This window comes from Macrotis lagotis, chromosome 7 (genome assembly GCF_037893015.1).
Source record: "Macrotis lagotis isolate mMagLag1 chromosome 7, bilby.v1.9.chrom.fasta, whole genome shotgun sequence".
Taxonomy (NCBI): domain Eukaryota; kingdom Metazoa; phylum Chordata; class Mammalia; order Peramelemorphia; family Peramelidae; genus Macrotis; species Macrotis lagotis.
In genome coordinates this window covers 120,038,948-120,065,623 of record NC_133664.1, presented here as the reverse complement: position 1 = coordinate 120,065,623, position 26,676 = coordinate 120,038,948, and the positions used below count along the sequence as shown (strand labels likewise).

At 39.1% G+C, this 26,676-nt stretch overlaps 1 protein-coding gene across 1 annotated transcript; it reads right to left on the bottom strand.

Moving 5' to 3' along the window:
• Nucleotides 1–259: 259 nt before the first annotated feature.
• CEP41 (centrosomal protein 41) lies at nucleotides 260–26,334 on the bottom strand. The gene is given in 13 exon segments (XM_074193690.1): nucleotides 260–2,773; nucleotides 3,479–3,694; nucleotides 4,041–4,155; nucleotides 5,158–5,225; nucleotides 5,626–5,777; nucleotides 8,810–8,948; nucleotides 9,853–9,922; nucleotides 11,482–11,543; nucleotides 16,110–16,157; nucleotides 21,022–21,064; nucleotides 21,066–21,133; nucleotides 22,985–23,048; nucleotides 26,047–26,334. Coding segments are annotated over 13 exon segments (1,263 nt in total). The 5' UTR covers nucleotides 26,080–26,334; the 3' UTR covers nucleotides 260–2,588.
• Between the last annotated feature and the right edge of the window lie 342 nt (nucleotides 26,335–26,676).

Below are 26,676 nucleotides of genomic sequence, written 5' to 3'. Positions count from 1 at the left end.
TTCAAGCACCCTGCAATGCTAGCTATTAACCATATGGCATATTGAAATACTAAGACAAGTAATAAATTAGTTTAAGGTTGCTTTCATGGAGTGAGTGAGTGAATAAGTGAAGGAGCATATTAAAGAGCCCCAAGTTCAGCTTAGTAGTTGGGGACTTACACTAGGTTAGAATTGATTACATCATTTCATCAGGTTGGATGAGGGAAGCTGGTACATTACAAGAGTTACAAGATATAGCAACATCAAACAACAAATGAAGGACTGTACATTTACTTTAATCTTCAAACAATCAATCACACAGAGTATCACTGATCAATTGAACAATAATACACCACTCCAATAAGCTAATGAGGAAACTATTAAAGGGAAAATGTTAAAAACTGATGGAACATAAAACAAAAACTTATCCAGAATGTCTGACAGTAACATGTAAGGTGCAAAATCAGCACAGATTTTTTGAGGCCCAGTTAATTTAAAAGCCCTACCAAGAGGACCGGAGAACTATTACACCTATGCAAAAATATTTATAAAATACATTCAACTCTGAAAATATCTCTGAAATTTAAAACATGCAGCAAAACTAAGATTCAGTAAACATACTATAAAAATATATACAGATAATAAAGTTTCTAATAATCTAGTGTCATGTGGTCATGGGAGCAAATGGGAACAAAAGGCAAAACTGTGATGGGAGGACACTGATTAATTTTCAAAATGGGGGCAGGAAGGTAAGTAGAAGTCCTGGCTGACCATTCCCAAATGACAGAGAGGGTTTTGTTCTGCAATAAAATTATGTTTTTTCCTTAAAGATTACATCAAATGGCTGAAAATCTTGTCAATGTTGAGATAAGTTGATTTTCTCAAGAGTACATAGGGCTGAAAAAAATGCCTTTTTCTATCTGTGCCTTAAGGAAGAAATAAACACTGTAGAATTTTGGCATCAGCTGGAAGGCTGACCGAAGGTCTCAGGCAACAAGTTTCTAGCAAAAAAATTGGCTGAATTTTAATAAGAAAATTCTTGAACATTTTTTCAAGCAAGACTTGTCCCCCCCTTCTTCGCAATGTCTTGGATTTGTAGCAAAATATTGGCTGAATTTTAATAAAAAAATTCTTGAGCATTTTTTTCAAACATGACTTATTCTCCCTTCTTCACAATGTCTTGGATTTGTCTGATTCCTAAACCCAGGAAAATGCTACATTTAAGAAATTAAAACAAAAGGTTACATTTTAGCATACCCTAATTCAGATAAGCTGTATTCTCACAGGCCTCTCTGAAATACTGTCTAACTTCATTTGATCCTCTTACCCTCGAGTGCTGTGTCCCTGGGGAACTTGACTGTGAAGAGAAAAACAACAGTGGTCAAGGCAAAGCAAGGCAAGGCAGAGAATTTTTTCATTTGGATTTTGAAAGATCATACTGTCATACTGTATCAAAACTATAAATGACAGGCCATAAGCATTTCAGAATACCTTACCTTTACCCACAGTCTTCTTGACAGGTTAAGCAGAATTGATTAGTCAGCTCAATTTGGTTAATATTGAAATTAGAAATACCAGCCTAAGCCACAGCCAATACTCTCATAATTACATTGTCAGAATTCAAGACAGGAATGAGAAATAAGAAAGGAGTTGGACAGATTACACCATTCAACTAATACTGTATATTTGGGGCAGGAAATAGGCTGCAGGGGTACACAGGAGGTAAGCAAGGACCAACAGGAGCTGAGGACTGGACAAAGATTTAAATACAACCTGCCCCTCTTCAGTCAGAAGCTCCAGGACAAGAAAAAGTGGTGATGACTTCAAGTAGCCCTCTTTTCTACTGTACTACCAATAAATAAATCAGGAAGATGATTGCCCTTTAGACCCAATAAACCATTTGGGTTCTCATGCAGTAACAGAACTTCTGAGCTATGATGAGTGAACACTATCACCAATATTTGGTTCAGAAAAATGTAATCAAGAGACAAGTCTTAGGAAGTTCTAGGGGATTATTCTACTACATCCTGAAATGATTGGGCAGATCAATACCCATAGCCACCAGCCCTCAGATTCATGGCAGGACTTGAAACCTTGGTTGGGAAGGTAGCTTGTAAGGAAGTGGGTCAATATCTGTGTGGAGATGGTCGGTAGGATAGACTCAGGATAGACTCTAAGAATCTCCTGGGACAACTCCTAAAGAAGTCATCTTGAAAGCTTGGTTGATAATTCCTTCATAAAATCAAGAGTAGTAAATGGCAAGACGATATTGTTGGGAAACACCAACCAGTGGAACATGAATGAAGTATTTACAACACAAGGGGGAAAACAGGGATACCGATAAACAGACTAGCGCACACTAAGAACAAAAGACACTAAAGATATTTCTTTTCCTATTTGAGTTGATGACTTCAAAACTCTGTAAACAGCAAGGAACAGACTAGAGCCTGTCATACATCTCTATTTTCTGTGAAGGTCATCTGTTAATAATCCTCCCCAAGGAGGTCTCCATTACACATGTCACTGTCTTCTGAAGTTTCTGAAAATTACCAACTTGGGAAGTGCTTAGGGGTTCCCATAAATGGGAAATAACTTATTTGACAAGGTCATCACTTCCAGGGTTTGCTCTGAAGGTAGCCGCCGCTAAGTGAGCGGGGGTTCAGGACGCTGACGGTGTTCCCAGTAGGCAAACTCTGACTGCCACGGACACTTGTAACCTTGGCATCCCTTCCAGAGGAACTGCCACCCGTGACCTTGAGATCCCTCACAGAGGAGTTGCCACGGCTCAGTCGGCCTGGAAAGGAGAAGGAAGAGGCACAGCTGAAAGCTTGATTCTGTGTCCAATGTCCTACAGACACTGTGAGGTCCCACCTGAGGGACCAGTGCTCCTCAGTCATCTTTCACACCCTACTCCTGAAGCAAAGGAGAAAACAGACCAAGAGAAGATGAGACAGGAAACGATTTGTGGAGAGGGCTCCAATGAGGAAGATGAATGGAGTTAAACCCTCCAAAAAAAAAGGGATCATTAGAAGGTCATCATGTCTCTTTTTACCCCCACTCCAGCCCTGCCTGGAGGATATAGGTCAAATGGAGCAGTTGAACTGAATGCCTTCTAGGCCCCTCCCAAAGCTAGGTCATGGACCTAGGAGATACTCTGTCTTGAGGGACACCTGTTATCCCCTTGTCTTTCCTCCTGTGTTTCCTGTCACTGCTCTTTCTGAACCCCACCTCATTCCCACCCCCAGATATTGTAAAAACCTACAGGCTCTGTGAGAGACCTGGCTTTTTCAGTATGAAGTTATAATCAAATATGAAGTACTGTACAGAGCAAAATGAGCAGAATCCTGGTTACTTCTAAAGATCAAGCTGAAAATTAAGGTGATGAATATGATTTGGATTTTTCTTAAAATCATTCCATATCTGTGTGTGTGTGTGTGTGTGTGTGTGTGTGTGTGTGTGTGTTTGTGTGTGTGTGTGTACATGCACATATATTTCTTACCAGGGGTTTCCAGGGGAACTTGTTCTTCTTCCAGATAATATTCTATCTTCTTTAAATCTTCTGGGGTAAATCTCCACTTATTCTCAGCATACAGAGTCTGCGCTTTGGGGCTGGATCGCTTTCGTGCTGACCCAGGAGGTGGTGCTTGCTGGCAGTTCAATGGCAATGACCCAGTAATCAATCCCTCGGGAAATTTCTGGGCTAGGACTTTCAGACCTGAGAAGAGATCATTTAATGGGGCACTATATCAATCCCTAGAAGAACCTTTATGTGTATTACAGAGATGAGGCTGATGTGTTTAGAACTGCAATCTTTCTCAACTGTTTTAGTATCAAATCAAATACCATCAGACAATATGAATTCTTTTTGGCAGTATGAGGAATTCTAATCTCCCCTCCCAGGGCCCCACTTCTTTTGTTTACTGGATTTCAGTAATAAAATGCAATTCTCAGAGTTAGAGACAAAGGGAATATGGAAGGTTTTCAAGGAGGTGTGTACAAAGATTGCTTTTAGGACCTAATAAGAAACAAAACAAAATTAAAAAAAAAACCAATTGGCTCACCTCCAGAGAGCATGAAAAGGTTCTCAAATCCTCGTTCACACATGGTGGTGGCTGCTTGGCTGGCCATCCTCTCATCATCATCATAGAGGATGATAATCTTGCCATGGGCATTTTTCTAAGAGTCAGATTAGTTAAGATTCTTACAGCCTTTAGTGAGTACTTTATAATTTTAAGTGGAAATCAACTGAACTGACCTTCCCAAAACCAGAGAAAACCAGAGGAAATGGTTAACATTTGGACAATGTAAATAATAGGAGATAGCCAGGAGTACCTAGAAAACCTTTATAAGAACCTATTCAGAAAAAAATCTTTCCTTTGAAGGCACATTTGCTGTAGCTATATGATCTACTGAGGCATGGCAATCATTCGGGGGAAGGAGACAAGTTAAAGACCTTGGCTGGTGCTCTGGATCTGCTGTCTACAGTCCAGAGGGCATGATGCAGCCTGAGCAAGTACTGGCCTGGGAACAGAGGGCTCAATCCTTTTCCTGACATGCTTCCTAGTTATTTCTCAAATGAATTAAGTTCACTACCTTAGCACTTAATGATTCTGGGCAGATCAGAGATCTGAGTTTTATAATTCTTTTCTTACCAACTAATCAATCAATAATTATTTATTAAACATCTGTTATAAGATAGGCACTGTTCTAGGCTATGGCAATCTAAGTACATAGAATGAAACAATCCCTCCTCATAAAGGACTAACATTCTAATGGAAGAATATATATCTATGAAATAAGAAAAAAAATGTTTCTGAAGAAAACAACAGGTTGTGAAAGCCAGTCTCTGTCAACACAGCAGTTGGTTTCACCCTTCAAAACATTTGTCTCTGCCTATTGAGGGAAACTGTTGAGAAATGCATTAGGGTTGGCTGCCAATGAAGCAGACATTTCCACCTGATTTTACCCTGAACCCAATCTACAGCGGGGGAAAAATAATTCTGTCTGGTACAGTATAAAATGAAAGTATTTTGGAAATACTTGGTAATCTTGCAGCAGTTGAGACCTGAAATTCTTATGTCAATACCCATCGCAGCCCCTCCAGGCTCCCACAGCAAGTGCTGGGTGTTGATAACATCTGATGTACCACCTGGATCCTCAAGATATTCTGAAGGATACATACTCAAGAATATCATTTGAATAAGGGTTCATGGTTCTAGATAAAGTGGCAATTGGATAACTGTAAGCTGGAATAAAAAGAAGAAAAGATTTAGGAAGTTAGTATTTCTCTGAGCACAGCTTGGACCCAGCTGCCATCCTAGTCAGTTTAAAACTAAAATGAGAAATAGAAAAAAATGCCTGCTCCAAATTAGCAAGTAATGAACCCAAAACACTTCAGGCAAAGGGAAATTATAAGCAAATATTCAAACTTCCTCGGCTGTGCCCTAATCTTTAAAAAGAAAAGAAAAGGCTTCCTGGCCATGAGGCTCCTTTTTAGACCCTATGGAGAAATGAATCATAAATATCCTTATGAACTATTTCCCCCATGTGGTTTTCTCAACTTCTGAGTGAGGGGCATTTGCAGGCTCAACATTAACAAACAGATTGGTCCCTTGGCCCATGTCACTGTGACTTTCTCTTTCCTACCTCCAACAATATGGCACTGATTGTAAGAATCTCTATCTCGGACATCTAGCAGCAGGAAGGGACAATCTGGATAAGGTTTATCTTTAGAGTTGGGCTCTGTTTTCTTCAGTGACTCTTTGTCTAGGTCCAGTTCTCCAACACCACTGATGACGCTGAGAAGAGAAAAAAACAGGCCAGTGACCACCAGGGAGTCATCAGCTCTTTAGCAAGGAGAGAAGCAAATGCTAAATGGCAGCCCATCCTCTCACTACTGCTGGCCTCAATAACACCACAAAGAAGAATGGGCATCTATGTGGCAGCACTTACCTTCAAAGAATGTATGTTATGCACTGAAGGGCACATGCTACCACCAGCAACAAGGGCAGCATTCAGAGAAAGAAAGGGGAACAGTTAATCCAAGGGAACTCTGAAGAGGCAGGAAAAGGGGCAAACAGCAGGGGACTTGAGAGGGCAGGAGTTTTTGTTTTTATGCAATATGATACTGTCTTCTACTAAGGCCTTGCTATGATGCCTCATCTGGTTCTGGAAGGTTTGCCTGTGTGCTCTGGAGGCTCCTGCAAAGCTGGATGACTGCTGGGCAATGGACAAGGCTCTGGGTTTGGTATTCTTATGAGAAGAGCAGCTTCAATTTTGCTTTCATGGAAGGTGGGTCATTGGAAGCAACAGGTGAAATCTCCCTTATAAAGTGGGAGGAATACCTAGCTTCATAAACCCCATATTAAAAACAACAACAAATTATACTAGCTTGATTACATACTTGTGTGGTGGAATCTATATTATTTATGTGTGTCATACTTAAGCACTCAATATCTGTCAAACTAAGTACTCAATATGTGTCAAAAGTATTTCTATTTAAGAGGCAGCTAAGGTGGTGCAGAGGATAGAGCACCAGCCCTGGAGTCAGGAGGACCTGAGTTCAAATCCGGCCTCTGACTCTTAATAAAATTGCCTAGCTGTGTGACCTTAGGCAAGTCACATAATCCCATTGCCTTAAATAAAAATTTAAAAAAAAGTATTTTTACTTAAGAGGCAGCAAGGTGTGACAGTGGATAAAATCCTAGGCCTAGAGTCGAGGAGACCTGAGTTCCAATCCTGCCCTGGGACACTAGTTGTGTGTCCCTGGGTAAGTCACTTAATTGTCAACTTCAATTTGCCCAATTATAAAATGGCAATCCTAAAACTGTAAACTGTGTCTACATCGTAGGGTTGTTGTGAGATATTGTTTGCAAACTACTCTGAGCACAGTTCCTAGCACATGGTACATGTTTAATAAATGGTTACTTTCTTCCTATTTCTTTTCCCGATATAAGAAATAATATCTAGCATTTACATAGTATATTAAGATTTTTTTTAAGGTTTTTGCAAAGGCAAATGGGGTTAAGTGGCTTGCCCAAGGCTACACAGTTAGGTAATTATTAAGTGTCTGAGACCGGATTTGAACCCAGGTACTCCTGACTCCAGGGCCGGTGCTTTATCCACTGCACCATCTAGCTGCCCCCATAGTATATTAAGATTAAAGAATCATTTTGCAAATATTGCAAATATTATCTCATTTAAATTAAAGAATCCCAGAAGAGGTGGAATGAGAATTCAGATATCACCATTTGGTTTTAGGATAAATCACGAAGTCATTATGTCATGGGAAGAAATCTCCTTGAATGGTCTTAAAATCAATCCTGCAGGTAACGTGAATCAATGTTGAAATCAACATTAAACTCCTTGGTAGTCTCTAATTAGATATCCAAGGAAAGGTTAAGTATTGATACACTTCTTTTGAAACAAAAGATAAGGATTATCATTTCTTTAGCAAGGTGGTGGGATGTAGTAGTTAGGGGGGCTGGACTCAGAATCAGGAAGACTTAGATTCAAATTCTATGGGAGAAATCGCTTTACCTCTGTTTGCCTCAGAGTTCTTTCATCTGTAAAATGTTGGGATGTTCTGGACATTAGAGGTACTTTTCAAATTCTAAATCTATTATTCTATGATCCTTGGTAAACTAGTAAGATCAATGTACCCAACTACAGAAATGTCACTATTATCTATATTTCTCTTCTCGTCCTTCTGAACCAAAATTCCCACTAAAACCTAATAAACTGAAAAGATTATAAAGTAGTTATGCCTTTTGTTGAGCCATAAAGGATTAAAAATTCACAGAAAATGAATATTGCCCCTAGAAGTCTGAGGGCTTGTGAATTCTTCAAGACAAAGTCAGTATTTGTAAAGACAGCAGCAGCACCACCAAAAACAGTAACACTAGCTCTCCTCAGCCTAACATTAATCTTTATGGACCTTTCACATATTAAAACAGTGATTTTTGCAATTTGTGAGACACAGATGGGGCAGGAAGTTTTGATCCAAATTTTTCAGAAGAAGAAACTCAAATTTGCAAAAGTTCAAGGTCACACAGCTAGGATATGTTGGAGACAGGATTAGAATGGACGTCTTTGGGCTCTTTCCTACCATAGCACAATATCTCAGATGAAATGAGGACAAGATTATAAGATGACACAAGGAATCCACTCTCATCAGGACTTGAATTTTTGTTGTTTATCTAAAAATAAGGGTGAATTTGCAGACAGGTAGCTATATTCCAATATAAAATGGAGATTCTAAAATTGGATCTATCTCATAGGGTTGTTGTGAGGAACAAATGAGATATTATTTGTAACCAACATCAAACATATTGTGACCTTCATGACACAGATGGCCAGATTTAAGGTTGTTGTGTTATAGGAAGGAAAGAAGGAAGGACATAGGCTTGTATTAAATACTACTATGTGCTGGGCCCTATTCACTTTGCAGCTGAGAAAAATGAGGCAGACAGAGGTCAAATGACTTGCCAGGGTCACCCAGACAGTATCTGAGGCTGGACTGGAACTCGGGTCTTCCTGACCCCAGATTCTGGCATGCCTTAAGGAGCTGCTAGCCTGAATGGAGAATAGGCCAACACAAGATGCCAGCTCTGGAGGATTTTGAGGCTGAAAGCTGCAGGCTGCCTTGATCCATGCTCTGAGCAGGCACCTGGGTGGGGGGGGGGGGAGAAGGGGAAACAGCCAGAGCTGGGGCCCAGCCTGGACAGTGCCTACCATGAGCCATAGGAGGCAGAAGGGCTGGGGGAAAGCTCTGGCCAAGCCAGTGTAGCAGGGGAGCAGGTGGGGATTGGGAAGAGGAAGAGGAGGTTACCTCTGTAGTGTTGACCGGCCAGATTCCCCGGCTCCTGTATTGCTGATGAACTGAATGGGGCTGGGTGGCTTCTCAGTGGGACTGCCTTTCCCATTGGTCTTGTCTTCAGTATTAGGAATAGCAAGGGCAGAATTATGATCTATGGAGAAAGGATGAAGGTGAGTCAATCCACCCCAGGCACCCAAACTGTCCCTTTCACAGGTACACAAAGGACAAGATGAAATGGCACTTCCTGGATTTAGTATTTTTGAAACACTAAACAGTCACACATCATGGTGTCCTAAGACTTCCTAACTGACTGTTCTTACAGACACCTTTATTTCCTAAAAGGAAACAGAGAGTCTCTGATGTTTTTATGCTTTAATTTCAATGCTAAATTGTAGAACCAGACTTGGGATTGCTTACATAGTCCAAGTTAAAATTGGGGATAGACAATATGAGGAGAATCCATCAGTACCTACCTACCTTGTCTATAAAACAGTCTTTATTCCTTTGGAATGACTGAGACCCACCTGCCCAAGATAAATCCTGTCCTTTTAAAAGTCTCTTTAGCCTTTCCCAGGGAAATTACAGTTGCACAAACCTGATGTTTTCAATCAAGCTCCCCAAGAAAGGTGTCTTGCAATCCATTTTCAACTTAAACACTCTCTCCCAATTAAAAACAAACAATCCCTCAAACACTCATTTTATTGAAGGCTACTCCAGGACACAAAGTAGAGGTTTTAATTCTGAGGCCATTTTTATAAGGGCACAACTGATGGATTTTATTCTTTACTTGTCATTTGAGAGAAAATATCTAAAATACATCTAAATATTCTAAGGTTAAAAATCTCAAAAAAGTACAAAGTTATAGAGATTTTAAAAAAGGCATTTAGAAAGAACTGTTAAGTTACCATTCATCACTCTTCTAAGGGTAGGAGAAGATGCTGTTATAAATAAACTTATCCAGTCTCAGAATCCCTATTGGTATTTTTCAACAGGGGATCAGCAAATAATTGTTTTTCATCAAATGTTGCCCTAACAGTTAGTGCCACTGTTTTTACCTTCTAGCCTTTGAATCTCTTCTGCTGTCACTTCTAGTGTTTGATCAGACAAGGAAGCAACTTGGATGACCTAATAGAAGAAGAAGAATAAAACTTTTTAAGTCCATCTGTTTAGACAACTTAAATTTACTTTTTTGGAGCAGGTGGAGAAAAGCTCTGATATTAAAGCCCCTTCCTTAGTTAAAAAAAACTTCTCAGGCTGAAACCAAACTCTAAAGTCCCCAACATAGTGTTTGTGACTCTCTTACAAGGTCCTAGGGATGGTTATTATTTTTCCAATACTTATCCTAGAGTGAATCCACAGGCACAGATCTGACTGTGCCATTTTCCTGATCAATAAGCTCCCATAATCTATTGTTTAACAGGTTCAAATACAGACCACCCACCCACACACACCCACCTTACATCTATCACCTCCAAGTCTTTTCCCAGGATCCTCTGCCATCCTCACCTTGGGACTGATATGCATTTCCTCCCTCATCTTCACCCCTTAAGCTAAGCTATCCTGACTCTACTTCTTAGGCTCAGCTTAAGTGCCACCTCCTACATGAATTATGTCTGATTTCATTCAATATGATCTTGTATTTAGTCAGTATATAGTTAGTATATACTCATATATTTACATGCTATATATAAGCTCCTTATAGGTAGGTATGGTTTTATTAATGCCTTTTTTATCTCCAGGACCCAACACAATGCCTGGCATTGGTATAATTCTTCAAACATTTTAACAATAAACTTGAGAGACGAAGGGAAGGGATTTCATAGAAGCATCACATAAGCAATTTTGAAACTTTGCATTTTGACCCTAACACATTTGCAATGGCATGACAGGACTGCATAGTGTAAAAATAATTTTTCCAATATTATTTATTCTCACATTTAACTTTCATTCAAAGATCACAGATCTGTGCCTGAGGGTTCAATTTTCAGGCCTTAGCTCAATGGAGCTGATAATCCATAAATATGACTCCTGTTTTCTGACTCAGAAGACTCAATTTTGCAGGTACAAAGAGGGTGCCTTTTTAAAATGGCAAAACTTACTCATGGGAGAAGTAAGGACAAAAGGAAAAACGGACACAAAATCAAGTACAACAAAGGAAAGGGCCTTCAGAGATCACCTGACCTATCTCAAGACAAATGTCTCAAACCATAGGTGTTAAAAATGCCAAGCATGACCCAAACCAGGTTAAAATGTAATTGGGAATTTTCATAAAAAATAAATATACAATAAAATATAGATAACATCACATTTTAAAAACTAACTCAATATGCAGTTCACAGGGATCCGTATGTGTAGATTAATGATCCTTGTTCCTATGAATTTGACATCACTGTTTTACATCATCCAGGGCAGATCTAGAGACATGGATTTTAACTAGTAACTCTAATGTACAACAAAAATGAAAACATCAAACTCTAAATAAGGCTACTTTCAAAGTAGAAAGCATGAGATTGTACTTTATAAGATACCGAATGGAAAGATGAAATGACAAATATGAAAAAATGAGCCAGGGAATAAATGCAAGAAACCAGCCATCAAGCATTAGAATCCAAGTCTGAAAATTCATTTCATGACAGTGTACAAAGCAGTGGTTTTAAAATATGACAAAAGGCAACTAAACTCACCAACTGGGCAAAAGTTGTAACTTTCAGCCTCTTGAAAAGCTCATCTTTTTTGTATCTATAATCTGAAAAACAAGAATGAACAAGTATTCTTTTCTGTGTTATTTTGTCCTTTTCTGTTACAGTCAATTCTTTGTAGCTATCAAAGTATACAGAATATTGTTTCTCAATCTTTATTAAATAAAGACAAGCTTATGAAGAGATAATTTAAATTAAATAGCTAAGCTCTTCAGAGTGCAAACTCTGCCCATGAGACAGGGTATTACTTATAAATGGGCACTATTTATAAAGCAGCAATTGGTGCTTTGCCAATATTAGTTTTTCTTTTCTCTAATCCCATTTAAGAACCACAAATGAGGTAGGCATCAATACAAATTTAGAAGTCTCTTGATAGTTTTGAGTTCAGCAAGTCATAACTCAAAGGCTTATGTGTTTGTAGTTTCTTCAAATCAATGGCATCTTTTACAACTGAATTTAAAGGTCCCAAACTCAATCACAGGAACTCTAGTTTACTCCACATGGGTTTAGGTTGGCAGGTGCAAAGCAAATGCCTTCAGGCCTTCTCTGATGATCATGGCCATCCTTACAAGTTTTACATGTTAAACTCTCCCCCTTTTCTTGAATTTTTGCATTTGTCATTATGACCCCTTAGATAAGATTAGAGAATAACTCAAGGTCAATTGAATAATTGCTATTTTTGACTAATTCACAAATGGTACATCAATTCAAGGCATATAGTGATAAAGCAGGATTAAACCTATTACTAATGCTTTCCAGGGATGGTCTGAAAACCTAGCACAGATGTGGCTACTATTTTGTTGGAAGTTAGTTTTGATTTAACAATATGCATAACAGAATATCTAATTAGGACAGAAAGGTATAAGATCAATAGTCAGGAAATGATATTAACAATCAGATTTCTACTAAAATCTCAAAGCTATATTTTCCTGGAAACTAGGATTTCCTGGCTCTCAAACATCCTAAAGGAGCAATTGCTCCTGCAATTTAGTTTCCCATAATAGGCTAAAAAAAATTAAGATATGGGCCCTTCTTGATGCAACAACCAGAATAAAAACAAACTCCTAATTTTTGCCAGAATATAAATTCAAAAGGTTGGGTCTCTTAAAAGAAAGGTCTAAACACTCAGCATCCTACTAATCCATCCTGACTGACTCTTCAAAATCATTGAGGTTAAATGTTGGTATTGAAATCAACCTATAGAGAAAATCAAAGTCACCAGAGCTTTACATCATGTTGCACTGTGACAATAGCAATGGCTCCTTTGGAATGGTCACATAGTGTTGAAATGCTTCCTCCATCATCCTTCACATTCTAAATCCAAAGAACAAAAAACTGAAATTTCCTTTTAAGTGAAATGGTGATTGCTGTCATCAAGAAAACAAATTCTGTCATCCACCCCTCAAATGTTTGGCATAAACCTCAGAAAAAGAGAGAATTAAAACAAACTAGATTTGCACTCTTCTAGTCAAAAGTACTGGAAAAAAAATCATACTAGCGTATTGCATGAACATACCTGGTTCTGGTTTAGAAGGACACCCACCATTTGGACTTTCTGACATTATTATTAAGATATAAGATCGAGCTTAAATATTAACAGTAAATTTAAAAACTAAAAAAATTTATAACTTGGAAAGCCCCAACAGTACGTCCTTCCAAGAGCGAACACAGCTTTAAAAATGGACCAGCTACTAATGTGGCTTCTCTCAAAAACTCTGGGTTGAAGACAGATAATCCCACTTTCAGATAACATATCAAGTTTTGATTTTCCAATAAGTTTGCCTTCTAAGTCTGTTACTCTCAAGTTACTGGAAGCACAGGGAAGGAATTGTCTGAGGTGTTTTAAGCCATATCTAACCCAGTGTCATCTATCCGTGAGAAATCAAGGAGAATCTTTATAAAAAGCCAATAGAAACAGAGTCCTTATTTACCCAGGTACAGTTGAAAGTTTATTCAATGACAAAGTGTTTTCTGTGCTTAAGAGTGTTCAATGTGAGTTGGCTATTAGGAAAGGGAAATTAGACTCAGTGGAAAGTTGAAATCAAAGGAAGTAATAGAACAAGGTTTGTGGTCGAGATAGCAACAGAAAGACACGGCATTTTCAAGTAATCAGAGTCAAAACAGGGTAATATTCTCCTCCCTTTCTACTCAAAAGAAAACCTTCAACTCTAAATGGGGAAAGCGAAGGAAACATCTTCCTGGACTTAGTTCCTAAACCAGATTTTAAAGTAATTCTAGTCAGGTAATCAGGCAGAAGTGGAGTGGAGCAAAGTGATATTTACCTCCTGTCTTGCTAAAAGGAAACCCCATAACTCCAAAGAGGGAAAGTGAAGGAAGTATCTTCATGTACTCAGTTCCAAAGGTATTTCTTTGAGGATATAATTTCCATTTAAAATTTTGTTACTAACGAAACAATGCTGTAACAACACTGACAACTGAAATTTGATTTTTTACAGGGACTTGAGCAATATAGAAAGAAGTAAAAATTTCTATGAAGATAAGATTTTGAAATGGACTTGACTATCTTCTTCACAAAGTCTACAGTGAAGCCCTTCTAATGGAGAATAAGAGACTACCCAGCCAACATAGACACTGCTCAACCTGCTTTAAATGCCATCACTGACTCAGGCACCACCCAAAGGAAATAAGGGTGAGTAAGAGAGCTTTTGAAAGTTTTAATCATTCAAGATGTTCTTATTAAGGCCATTTTTTTAAATGTTCATCTTAACAATAGTCCCTTAAAAAAAAAGTTGACTGTGAATAAAAATGACTGCCCTCTAGGTAGCAAAATAAAAAAATAAAAGCAATCAATATTAAGAAAATACTGAAAAAAAATGGGAAGGGAGAAAAGCAGTGATGACAAAAAATTCTGTACTAAACCCAATAAATTTCAGTGAAGGTACTGGTAAAAAAAATTTTGTGACTATAAGTATGTGTATAAGTATATATATATATATATATATATATATATATATATATATATATATACATACACATATCTTTATATGTGTGTGTGTGTGTGTGTGTGTGTGTGAGAGAGAGAGAGAGACAGAGAGAGAGAACAAGGGGAGATTTTGCCATAAAACCAAAGCGGTTTGTCCTTATTGTTAGTTCTCCTAAGAGTGTATCTACATAGAAGATGGAGCTAGAGCAAGAGGGAACCTCAGAGGTCACAGAGTCCAAGCCCTTCTTTTTACAGAGGAGGACACTGAGGTCCAGAGGAATTCCTTGGGTTAATCTTCAGCAGCAGAGCTTGGATTCTAGTTCTGGTCCTCTGGGGACCCCCCCCCCCCCCAAAGTATACAAACAGAACAGGACTTTTAAATCCAGAGGTTTTTGTCAAGAGAAAAGTATGTCCTGACTGGACAAGTTTCTTTGGAAACAATTCTTTGTTTCTAGTCAGAATGGTCAGGCCCAGGTCTGGGGCTTTTCTTTCAAGGCATCTCTCTGCTTTGTTTTGAGCACTATTCTATGTTATAAATGCTTCAATGTTCCCACCTGGGAATGACTAACCCCATGTTAGGAAGCAACACTACCTCCTGCCCCAGCTTCCATGTTACGTGTGATTGTGGCCTGTCAGGTTTTATAAGAGCTTTATAGCTAGAATGAGAAATTACAATTCGATTCAATAGACAGTATCTTGCTCTTGCCCCAAAATAATAAAAACAGGAAGTGGCCATGTTCTCTGGGGAGAACTAAAAGCAGATAATTATACCTAAAAGGAGTTCAAAGCACTTCAGTCATATTTTATGGTTTGCCATATTAAAAAAAAAAAAAAAAACCTTGGGGGCAGCTAGGTGGCACAGTGGATAGAACACTGCCCTGGAGTCAGGAGGACCTGAGTTCAAATTTGACCTCAGATACTTAATAATTACCTAGCTATGTGACCTTGGGCAAGTCACTTAATCTCACTGCCTTAAATAAAAAAATAAATCTCATAAAGTAAGATTATTCTTCTCTAAAATATGGAAAAACATAGAGTTCAGGAATTTGCTCCAAACTGCTAAGGGAGCCTTTCGCAGGCAGTCCTGTCATCAGCATGCTGTCCTTATGATTCTAGTGCTCAACCATCAGCCCATAACCTACTTTTCAACATTAATTTCCCCTCAAGAATGAAATAAAAAAGGCCAGTGGGCCTTGAGATGGCAAGTCTCAATTTTATAGCCTGACATTTTACTCAAGATAATCAGAGAGGTGTGGCTTGCTCATGGAGCAGTGACTGTGACAGAGGCAGAAGATCAAGTCTCCAAGCTGCCCTTGATCAGACTGATTCCCAGGCTTTGCCTCTTCTCTCTCTCCCTTTTTCTAATCTTCTCTTCTTTCTCCCTCCTTTTCTCTTTTTCACTCTTTCTGTCTGATACCCACCCACCACCAACACCCCCTCTCTCTCTTTCTGTGTGTCTGTCTCACTCTCTCTGTCAGACATCCACCTACCCACCCATCACCACCATCACCCCCATCACCCCTCACCCTCCCCAGTATCTCTATTTGTCTCTCTTTCTCTGTCTCTCTCAGAAATTCACCTACCACCACCATTACCCACAGTACTAAGGATTAAAAAGTAAATGGCATGTATACAACTTCAATTTCTTTAAATCTTCAGTGTTACTTACTTTTTTTAATCTCTTCTAGTTTCTCAGTGTATTTGGTCATACTGCTACCTACAAAAAAAAAAATAAAGGTTTTAAATGTTTTTCTTTTTTTTAGGTTTTGCAAGGCAAACGGGGTTAAGTGGCTTGCCCAAGGCCACATGGCTAGGTAATTATTAAGTGTCTGAGACCGGATTTGAACCCAGGTACTCCTGACTCCAGGGCCGGTACTTTATCCACTATGCCACCTAGCCGCCCCTTAAATGTTTTTTTTTAATGAAAGAAGATGAGATGGAATAGGGGAGCGAGGAACAAAACTATCAACTATCACTAGGATTCTGGACAATGGCTAGGTAAATATTTTTTTTTGTGGACTATTCCATTCATCAAAAGGCAGGGGAATGCTTTGGAGAAATACAGCTTAGGCCACAGGTAACCAGTGAATATTCAGAGCCACAGCACATTAAAGACACTACCTGGTTAACTTTCACCTCTTTTTTTTCCTCGTTTAAAGTTATTTTTTCCCTTTTATCCTACCATGAATAGAGAGCAGGTTTTAAGGTCAGGAAGATCAGGTATCACTGACCCATCCTGGCTATGTGATAGCCCCTTCCCAGGCAAAGTCATTTAAAAGCCTTTTAGTTGCTAAGATTCCAGTTTGAAAAGAAGTTGCAAGCTGCTCAGGCAGAGGAATTTCCTCACCTGAGAGGACTCACACATTAAAGCCCCAGGTCAGTGTTGCCTACTCCACCATAATCATTCTATGTCAAGAAGGGAGTCATTAACTCCCTTGGATGGCCCAGGTTTTGGGTATGTGTCATCCAACCAGCAGTCCCTAAAGCATCCTTTGGGCCTGCATATTCTCTCCTTTTCTCTAGAAGCCAGGCTGGTGTGGTGAGCTGAACCACACACAACCTGGTCAAACCCAGGGAGGACTGGATTTTCTAGGAAATAAGGTTAGCACTATGGTGGATCACATTCAGTTCCCTATAAAGGGTCTTGGGTCTATAATAGGAGAATTCTATCCCAAGTGGTTTGGGAAGTTTTCAAATATTAAAAGCTAGGCCAGTCATGATCACTCAAAAAATGGATGGATCTTTGCTCTCAATCAGATTTTTTTTTTAACTGGGTCTGCTTCAAGTCAATTCAGCAAGTATTTATTGGGCCACTCAGAAAGGAAAAAAAAAACTTTTGATTTTTTTCTTTTATAAAGTTTACCTGTACTCTCATCTTTGGGAGACCAACCAGGTCAAATTTAGAAAAAACAAATATCTTTAAGATGGTAGTAACTAGACTGATGAAGAATTCCTCTAAATTATTTTTCAGGTTTGAGTCAAAGACTGAAATTCAGGACATTCATTAAACACATACATAAAATAATCTACTATTTCAGTTATCATTTACACTTCATATTGTTATTTCCAAAATCCAACCTAAAATCAAGTTTTACTACATGTGTTAACTACATCATATATCCCCTTCCTGGTCCTAGTGCTCAGGCAGGTTTAGTCTATTCCAGGTACATTATAGGGGAGGGATTGGTTGTAGTTGGGAGCAACCTTGGAATATCTGGCCTAGATTCAAATCATTTCTACCCTGAAGGTTCTTTCACAGACCATTAGTTTTCTGAAATGTCCATCCAAGAAGTCTTTTAGTCTTCCCTGGGTTTTTTCACACTAGAAATGTCCTTAAAAATACTCTAGGGGCAGCTAGGTGGCATAGTGGATAAAGCACCAGCCTTGGAGTCAGGAGTACCTGGGTTCAAATCCGGTCTCAGACACTTAATAATTACCTAGCTGTGTGGCCTTGGGCAACCCCATTGCCTTGCAAAAAAAAAACAAACCTAACAAAAATACTCTAAAGGAATTCAGAAGTTGTCCCCAGACAACCTTTTCTCAGCCCCATTCCAAAGGCAAAGGTGAGTGAGATTTACTCCTACAATGGGGGGAAGATAATATATTCCTTATAGGATCATAGATTTTCGGACCTCAGAGATCCAGTTTACCAACCCTCTCACTTTATAAATGAACTGAGGCCCAAAAAGAATAAATGAATTTCCCAGAGTCACAAAAGCTGGCAGTTTAAGAGGCAGGGCCAGGTTTTGAAATCAAGTCTTCTGACTTTACATCTAAGGCTGTCTGCACAGCACCACACACATAGTGATTTTTAGCAATTTGTAATTATAAATCCAGTGTTATTCTGCTGTGAGGTGAAATGTTAGTTTTATGCTTCTTTTATTGAGGAAATAATCATCAATGGGGAAACTGAGGCACCAGAAGGGGAAGGCTTGTTGAGGATCATAAGATGAGGAGCAGTAGGGCTAGGATCAGAACTCAGAGCCTCTGAGTTTCTAATCTGACTCACTAAATTCTCTCCCTAATTGGAAAACACCTTTGAATGAGAGTTCAATGTCATACATACACAATTTTGAAAACATGAACAGTCAGTTTGTGAGGTAGCTTGGACAAATGGAAATCACCTCAGCATCAGTGGGTGAGGGTCAATAGAAAATACAATAGAAAAAAAAAACAACAGTGAATATTGATCACAAAGTTTTTATTATTGAAAATGCTTTCCATGATATGACTTATAAAGTATTTTCTACTTACGAAGTGTTTTACATCCATGGCTATATCGTCTTAAGTTTATTAATTATTTTATTTTAGTCATTGTTAAACAATTATACAGATCATTTATACAGTATTTCAAATTCTACAAAACAGTTTTACAATTGTCTGTAGCAATGTCACAACAACCCTGTGAGTTAGGTTAGTGTGGTCATAGAAGTGGAGTCATTCAAAGTCAATAAAAACCACTGACAAAGCCAAAAGCCAAATCTAGGACAAATGATCAAAACCTGTTTAGTATTACCCTAAGGATTCAGAATCTAATAAAGAGTACTATAGTGAGACACAAAAAGGGAAGATGGTGCATATATGTATTGTTTCAATTGTAGAACTAAGGAAGGAATCTGGTTTTATCCTATTTTATAAGAGAAATAATAGTAATAGCTGATGTTTACATTGCTAAAAGGTTTACAAAATGCCCTATCAAATTTTATCTCTGAGGTATTATATTACTTAATAAGGAAATTAAGGCTCAGTTAAATGCTTTCACTAACATCAACTAAAAGTATAACTCTGGTCTTCCTGAAAAGAAATGAGATGGCATCCTTCTAGCCTCTAGTTCTGCTGATAGCTCTCTATCATACTGTCTCACAGTTCATTCAAGAGTTTGGTGGTCAGTACATTCTATTAATGAAACTGATAGTAGGATCTATTTGATTAAAAAAAAATTATTTTTGCAAGGCAATGGGGATAAGTGACTTGCCCAACATCACACAGTTAAATATGTATTAAGTGTCTGAGGCCAAATTTGAACTCAGGTACTCCTGACTCCAAGGCTGGTGCTCTATCCATTGCGCCACCTAGCTGCCCCTTTACCCTGTACTTTCTTATGAATTTTCTCATAGCTTTACATATCATATCTTTGTTATTAGACTTTAAGCTCTGTGACAATGTCTTATCTAATTCTTGTAGAGTGACCTTTGTGAAATAAGCATTTAACTGAATATCTGTTCATATAATGAGTGTCTGTTCAAAGAATGAAATTTACTACAGAGAGAGACTATATTATAATTCAAAGAGCCCTGAACATGGAGCCAGGAGAAGTAGATCTCAACTAGCTGTGCGGCTGTGGGCAAAATCAATCTCTAAGAGCCAGTTTCCTCATCAGTAAAATGGAGATGGATAAGAATACTTTCACTATCCCACAGGATGTTTATCATTAAAGTACTTTATAAATATAAATTGTTATTGTTAAAGTAAGCCAATAATTCCCTTTGTAATACAAGAAAACAAAAAATAAAAATTCCATACCATAATTTTCAAGGAATTTAAGTTTGAATTTCTCTATATTGGTGATTTTTAAAAGTTGTGTACATATATTAAATTCTGTACTGGGCTTTAAAGTAGCCTAGGAATATATAAAAAAGATTCAGATAATCATAGAATTTTAGAGCTAAGTGGGACCTTAGAAGCCATTTAGTCAACTCTTGCTCAGTCAGAAAGTGAGTTACTGCCAAGGTCAAGACTAATAGGTATCCTGATACTCAGTCCAATGGCCTTTTTGGTGCCCATCATTTAAGAAATCTACAATCTAAGGAGACAATAAGGCAAATATCAAAATTTTAAAATTAAAAGCAATAGAAAAATCTTAACATTGACTCAGCCAAGTGTAGTTTTCATTTATTAGATATATCTAATAGGATTTTTCTATTATTTCCTATAACATGAATTTCATTTGCATTTTGCTAATAAGATAAGGAAATGTTCTAGACAGTGATGTCTAGACTGAGACATAGCTATATTCCCCTACTTCCCTTCTCTGAAAAGAAGTGCTCTTGATTTGGAGGGATAGAAATCATGAAAGGGAGAGCTATTTCTCTTTATCAACATCAGTTAGCAGATATTTAGACAAAGAGAATGTGGAGATAAAAAGTAGAGCAGAATAAGGAAAATAATGGAAAGCAGAAGATTCAAGAGATTGGATATTTTGAAAAGTCAAGAAAATTCTAAATTAGAAAAAGATAAAGGTGGTGACCAAAGATTATATGAGTGAGTGAATAATGAGATTGCAGCTCTGGTCAGAGGAGGAACCATGAAAAATAATTAAGAGAAAACATGAGAACATTGGAAAGGTAATTGAATAATACACAAGAAATCTCACTGGGGACTGAGTCCAATTAATAATGCTCTGAAAACACCCTGTAAAGTCAGTGATATGCTCTTAGACTTATGAAGTACATAGAGAAAAAAAAAAAGAAAAAAATGGAGGTTCAAAATAAATCTGAGATTTCTGGCCTTGTTTACAAATCAGTATTGAAGTTCCAGTGAATTGCAGATTCAGCAATACAGAGAAAAAAATGAATCTTTACCCAGGAGGAAGACTGAGGTCTTTGAAGATTTCAGGAGTAGATTAATTTTGTTGAAGACAGGAAATGATATCACGGAATTCATAACCTCTTGAGTTTAACTCTGAATCGCCCACTGTTTGTAAGAAAAAAATTGAAGATCCATCTATTTAGCCTGGGATTTCCAAATATTCATTAAGCCTTGTGCTTATTTCTACTGCTCTGACTGCAGAGTCCTTTGAAACTAGCAATGAACCTTTTTTTATACTTGGAGGGCCAAATCACTTGGGTGTACTCCAAGCCCACATTTCAGTGGGTCACAAAATTCACAGAGCAATAAAAGAATTCGAAGTAAAGTAAAAAGATTCCAATTTATTTGACTTAAAAAAATCACTAAAAAACAAACCAAACTTGAGCTTTCAACAAATAATTCTATCTGCTTCCCCCAAATCATAATCAAGTCAATTAAAAGGTAGCTTATCAGAAAGATCATCATGTGGAGGGATACAAGGGTCTGAAGTGTGCTGCAAAATTTAACTGTAATCATCTCCTTTATAAAAAATTTAAGAATTGTACAAACATTGTTACAGGGTTAAACTTTTGCCCTGATTTCAGAGGGAGAAAAGGAAATATCCTCCAGGAGAAATCAAAATTATGAGATTTTTTTTCAGAAAAAAGAAAAACTTTGAAATTATATGAACTTGAAATGTAAATGAAAAAGTATCTATTTGAAATTAATCTCAATGTTTAAAATTTTAGGTGCACAGAATTCCATTAAGTTGGCATATCCCAGAGTAAATGAAGTATTCTTTTTTGTTAGATTTTTCAAGGCAGTAGGTTTTTTTTTTTGGTAAGGCAATGGGGTTAAGTGACTTGCCCAAGGCCACACAGCTAGGTAATTATTAAGTGTTCTGAGGCCGGATTTGAACTCAGGTCCTCCTGACTCCAGGGCCGGTGCTCTATCCACTGCGCCACCTAGCTGTCCCCAAATGAAGTATTCTTAATTTGGGTGCATACCTCACAGAAAAGTTTGTTCCAGCTCAATCATATTTCATTCATAGGGAGACAGGTGAAGATGAATAGTTGACAGTATTGGAATACAGAAGTCGTATGGATAAGGAGAAAAACAGCAGAGAAAGCCAAGCTTAGTGGCTAGTATACTGAACCCCAGGATTCTTGGAGAGCTAGGATTCCTCTGTCATCAAATTCTTGTCCCTTTCCTAAGACTCTCAAGGGACTTCAGGAGTCTCTCTGATCCTCAATTTTTCCAGTTCTTTTCAGATATACTGTTCATCTCTCATTCTGGGACTTTGTAAGAAGGAATATTTATAAAATATTGAATTCCTTGTTTAAAGATAGAAGCTGTATGTTTTGGCACTATGTCTATTTAAAACAATTAAGTCTGTTTGAACGATGTACATAATTGAGCACTATGAGGAAGAGGCAAACTAGACAAAGTGCTTCATGAGATTGTTCTTCTTAAGTCACAGCAGAAGACAGCTACTGGGAGATAATCAGTCTGAACTGTGACTATGAGCTGTCCATGGTATGCTTAATATATTAATACCATGGAATACTTTCAAGCAGCAAACTCTCAAATGATTGAAAAGTAAATACATATATAATACAGTGTTTCCAATTTAAGGGAAGAAATATGTTAAATACATGGCAGAAAAGTTGATGATATTTTGTTTTAGCTTTTCAACTTAATAAGCATGATATGAAACTTCTTGGTGCCTTAGTTTCTCCATCCCTCAAACACCAATATAGGTGCTATTCCTATTTCCACTTTTGTAAATGAGGAAATTTCATCCTACAAAAACATCAAGCATATAGCCTGGGTCAGACTTCAGAAAGGTTAGGTTAAAAAGGTTTTAACTGGGATTCATGCCAGTTGTAATTGGCTAATTCCTGCCAAGATAACTCTGTCATTAAACAAATTTACTAATTTGATCATGACTTTTCCAAAGTTCTAATCCCTACTCACCAGTGTCAAGTCTAGTCTTGACATGCTGATACTTTGGGTTCTGTGGAATCCTTTTGGTCAGAAACTGGAAGAAAAGAAAAGCCACATTAATTGGGCTAATTGAAAAATAAGGAAAGGGGAGGGTGAAAATGTTTAGGAAACAGCAGCTAAGATTTTAGGTAGGCCAGTCATGTAAGGCAGAGGGCACCGAAGAGAATGACCACAAGATAGCTTTAGAGGCCAACAAATAAATGATAGGTTCATATGAAAGCCATACACTTCACTTAAGATGCAATGCTTCTTTTCTCCTAACCTATTACTGCATATGTCCAGACCTGTAATTTTCTTAGAACAGGGAAATTCTGGGGAGGAAACTCCCTCTACCAATGCAGATAACCAAGTGCTCTCTAACCTAAAAGTTATATAGAGCAGGGATTCTTAACCTAAGATTTGTAAAGTTGTTTTTAAGTTGATAACTGTTATTTGAATATAAAGTTTCATTGCAATACCATGTGTTTTATTGATCTAAAAAAGGTACTCTAAGGAGGAGTCCAAAAGATTCCCCAAACAGTCCAAGGAGCTCAAGACATAAAAAAAGATCATTAACACCTGTCTTAGAGTGGTCTGATATACCAATAAGTGAAGTGACTTACTTGTCCTGGGCCAGACAGCTAATATGAGTCAAGGGCAGGACTTTACAATTCTGGTCTTCTCTGAACCTAGGGATAGATCTTTTAGGCTCTTTACCATATAGCCTCTCTTAAGCCACAGTAATCAGTTTAACTTCTTGACTTTGACAACCAAATCTAATCACTACTTGTGTTCTATTGCTAAGGATCCATAAATTTATCAGTTCACTTTTTATAATTTTCTCCAATGAAAGCTTGCCTCTATTCAAGAAATGATTTTCTCTTAATCATATAGAGGTCCCTTGAAATTGGAAGTTAGGAAGGCTAAGAAAAGTACATTCCAAGGTAGATCAGTTATTTTGACTATTAACTGAGGGTCCAAAATACAAGGGGCCTCTCAGAGGACACAAAGTTGTATAAAGTCATGGCCCTTGGCTTCTTCAATTTAACAGTAAAGATAAAACAGTCATCCTTGCATATATCTAAGTGTCTTCTAATTGCTTAGCTCAAATACTACTTCCATGATCATACATAACCAAAATTCTTTCTTTGAAATTCAGAATTCTGCCAGAATAATTTTTCTTGTTTTGTTTTTTTTTTCCCCCAAGGCAATGGCGTTAAGCTGAATAATTTTTCTTATGTACAGATATATGGTCATGTTATTCCTCTGATGAAACTCCTTTAGCAGTCTCAAAAATCTTTAGCCTCTTTTAAATTCAAGGTCTACAACCACCTGATGTTATCGCTTAAGGTAGCCATCTGTTTTCATATTAATCCCCTCCACACATTCTATAATAAAGCTGTTGTTCAACAATTCTCTGTCCCTAAAATACTTTGCCATCTCTGCAATTTTTTATTTACCTGGCTCCCTCTTCCTGGAATACTTCTTCTCACCTTAGATTTCTTCTACTGAATTTCTATCCATCCTTTAGTCTAACTCAATTACTACCTTGTCCTCTCCTTCATGAAACTTTCCCTCTTCACCTCCCTGGTTATTAATAACCTATTACCCTTGAGACTTCAAATAGTAATTTGCTTTACACCTTCCCTCTCTTAATATACTTAATCATAAGATTCAGAGGCAATAGAGATCATTTTTAGCTGGGATGATCAAGTAGACTTCATAAAGGTGGATGGCATCAGTGTTGAATTTTATAGGTTGGAATTTCATTTGGGAGAAAGGAGTGAGAGAAATATCATATTTCAATATAAGTGAACAGGTTAGAGCAGGGAAAATTTTGCAATTTTTGCAAGCTTAAGACAGTTTGACTGAAATCAAAAGTTGGTATGGGAGAAAATAACTGAAAAATGGGCAAAGCTGTGGAGGGTTTTAAATGTCATACTAAGGGGGTTGAATTTCATTTTGTTGGAATCAGTTGGAGATTTTTGAATCAGGGAGTCAAGTAGTAAAATTAGTGTCTTAAGGGATTCCTACTGGACTCCAGTCGTGGTCTGGTAACAAGTTATTGTTCTACGGCTGTCCTTCATCCTCAAAGACGACCATGGCAGATAGCAGGAATTGCACATTATATTTATTACAGTAAGGAGAATGTGCAAAGACAACCTTCTCACTGTCTTTTCTACAACTGTTTCATCCCACGAACCGATTTACTCCAAATCCTGCCAGCGGCCTTTCCACTGTAACACATTTCCTCTCAGTCAGTGAGTGACTGAGTGACAGTGACAGAAAGATGGTCTACAAGTTACATGGAGAAAAATTTAGAAAAAATGAGTCAAATGTAAGAGGACAGGATTTGAAAAACTCAGAACAGGACCCAAAGTGTTTTTGTTCATTTTTAAATCATCTGCAACTAGTGAAGCAGATTTATATTTCCACCAGTTTAAACTACCTCCTCTTCATTGGACATGTTTTCCACCTAGTCTTCCCACATATTAGGACTAAATCCATGAATGGAAATGACTTTTGAATCAATTTAAACTTGGACCCGTATAAAGCTACTTTATGTTAAAAAGTTATTTCAAGGCAGCCTGTCTAAAACACACACAAGGCAGGCTGCCCTAAATTCTGCAACAAGAAGGCGGCAGGGGGCCCGGGCGGGCCGGTTATCCTTTCCGGCCCTGCTCCGCTCGGAAGGCCCCGAACAGAAAAGCTTTCCGCGCCCAGCCCTCGTCGCCGGCCTCCGGGAGCTCCTTTCTCTCCTTTGTTCCCCCCTTGTTCAGGTTTTTGCAAGGCAGCGGGGTGACGTGGCTTGCCGCAGCCACACAGCGAGGGAATTACGAGGCTCCGGCCGGGCTCCCCTCCAGCACGCCGGCCGCCCCGCCGCCCCCCACGCCACGGCCCCGAGCGGCCTCCGGGCCCGGCCCTCCCCAGGGTCTCCGTCACTTCGGCCCCCCGCCCACCCGGCGGCGGAGGTCCCCGGGAGCCCGCGTGGGGCCTGCTCCCGGCCCGAGGGGCGCAGGCCTTTCTCCCCGCCGCTCCGGGCCTCCCCCTACCTCAGGATCTCCAATGTGTCCTCGGGAAGACATCTTCCTTCAACCGACAGCTCCCGACTCCTCCCCCTCGGCCGCCTCGGCTTTCCTCTTCCTGCCTCTCAGCCAGCCTCCCAATGACCTCTCCTCCGATTGGCCCGTCCGCTCCCGCCAACCAATAGAGACGCCGCGTACTACCGCTCACGCCTTCCGTCCGCTCGGCCGGAGACGCCGCCCGACGGTCGCCAGGGGCAACGCGAGACGCCGCCCCGCAGGGCCGGCCGGCTGACCGCGGCTTTCCGAGCCGGGCGCGGGGAGGGACCCGCGCTGCAACGGCCGGGCCCGGCGGCGCGGGAAGGAATGCGGCTGAGCCCCGGAGCCTGCGGCGGGTTCGGACCGGTGTCGGGGAGAGGCGGGACAGCCCGGCCCGGGCCCCGGGGAGATGGGCTCGTGCCCGGCCAGCGCCGTCCTCGCTACCAGCCTGGCCCGTGGGTCCGCGGGCACGAGTGGCCCTGCCTGCGGGGCAGCAGCTCCGGACCCGGGCGCTTCTGTGGACCACTCGAGAATAAAATCTTGTATTTATTTATCCATTTCCGTGTATGCCTGTGCCCATAAACACACTGTCACACTTCTATGCATTGTACACGTGTGGAT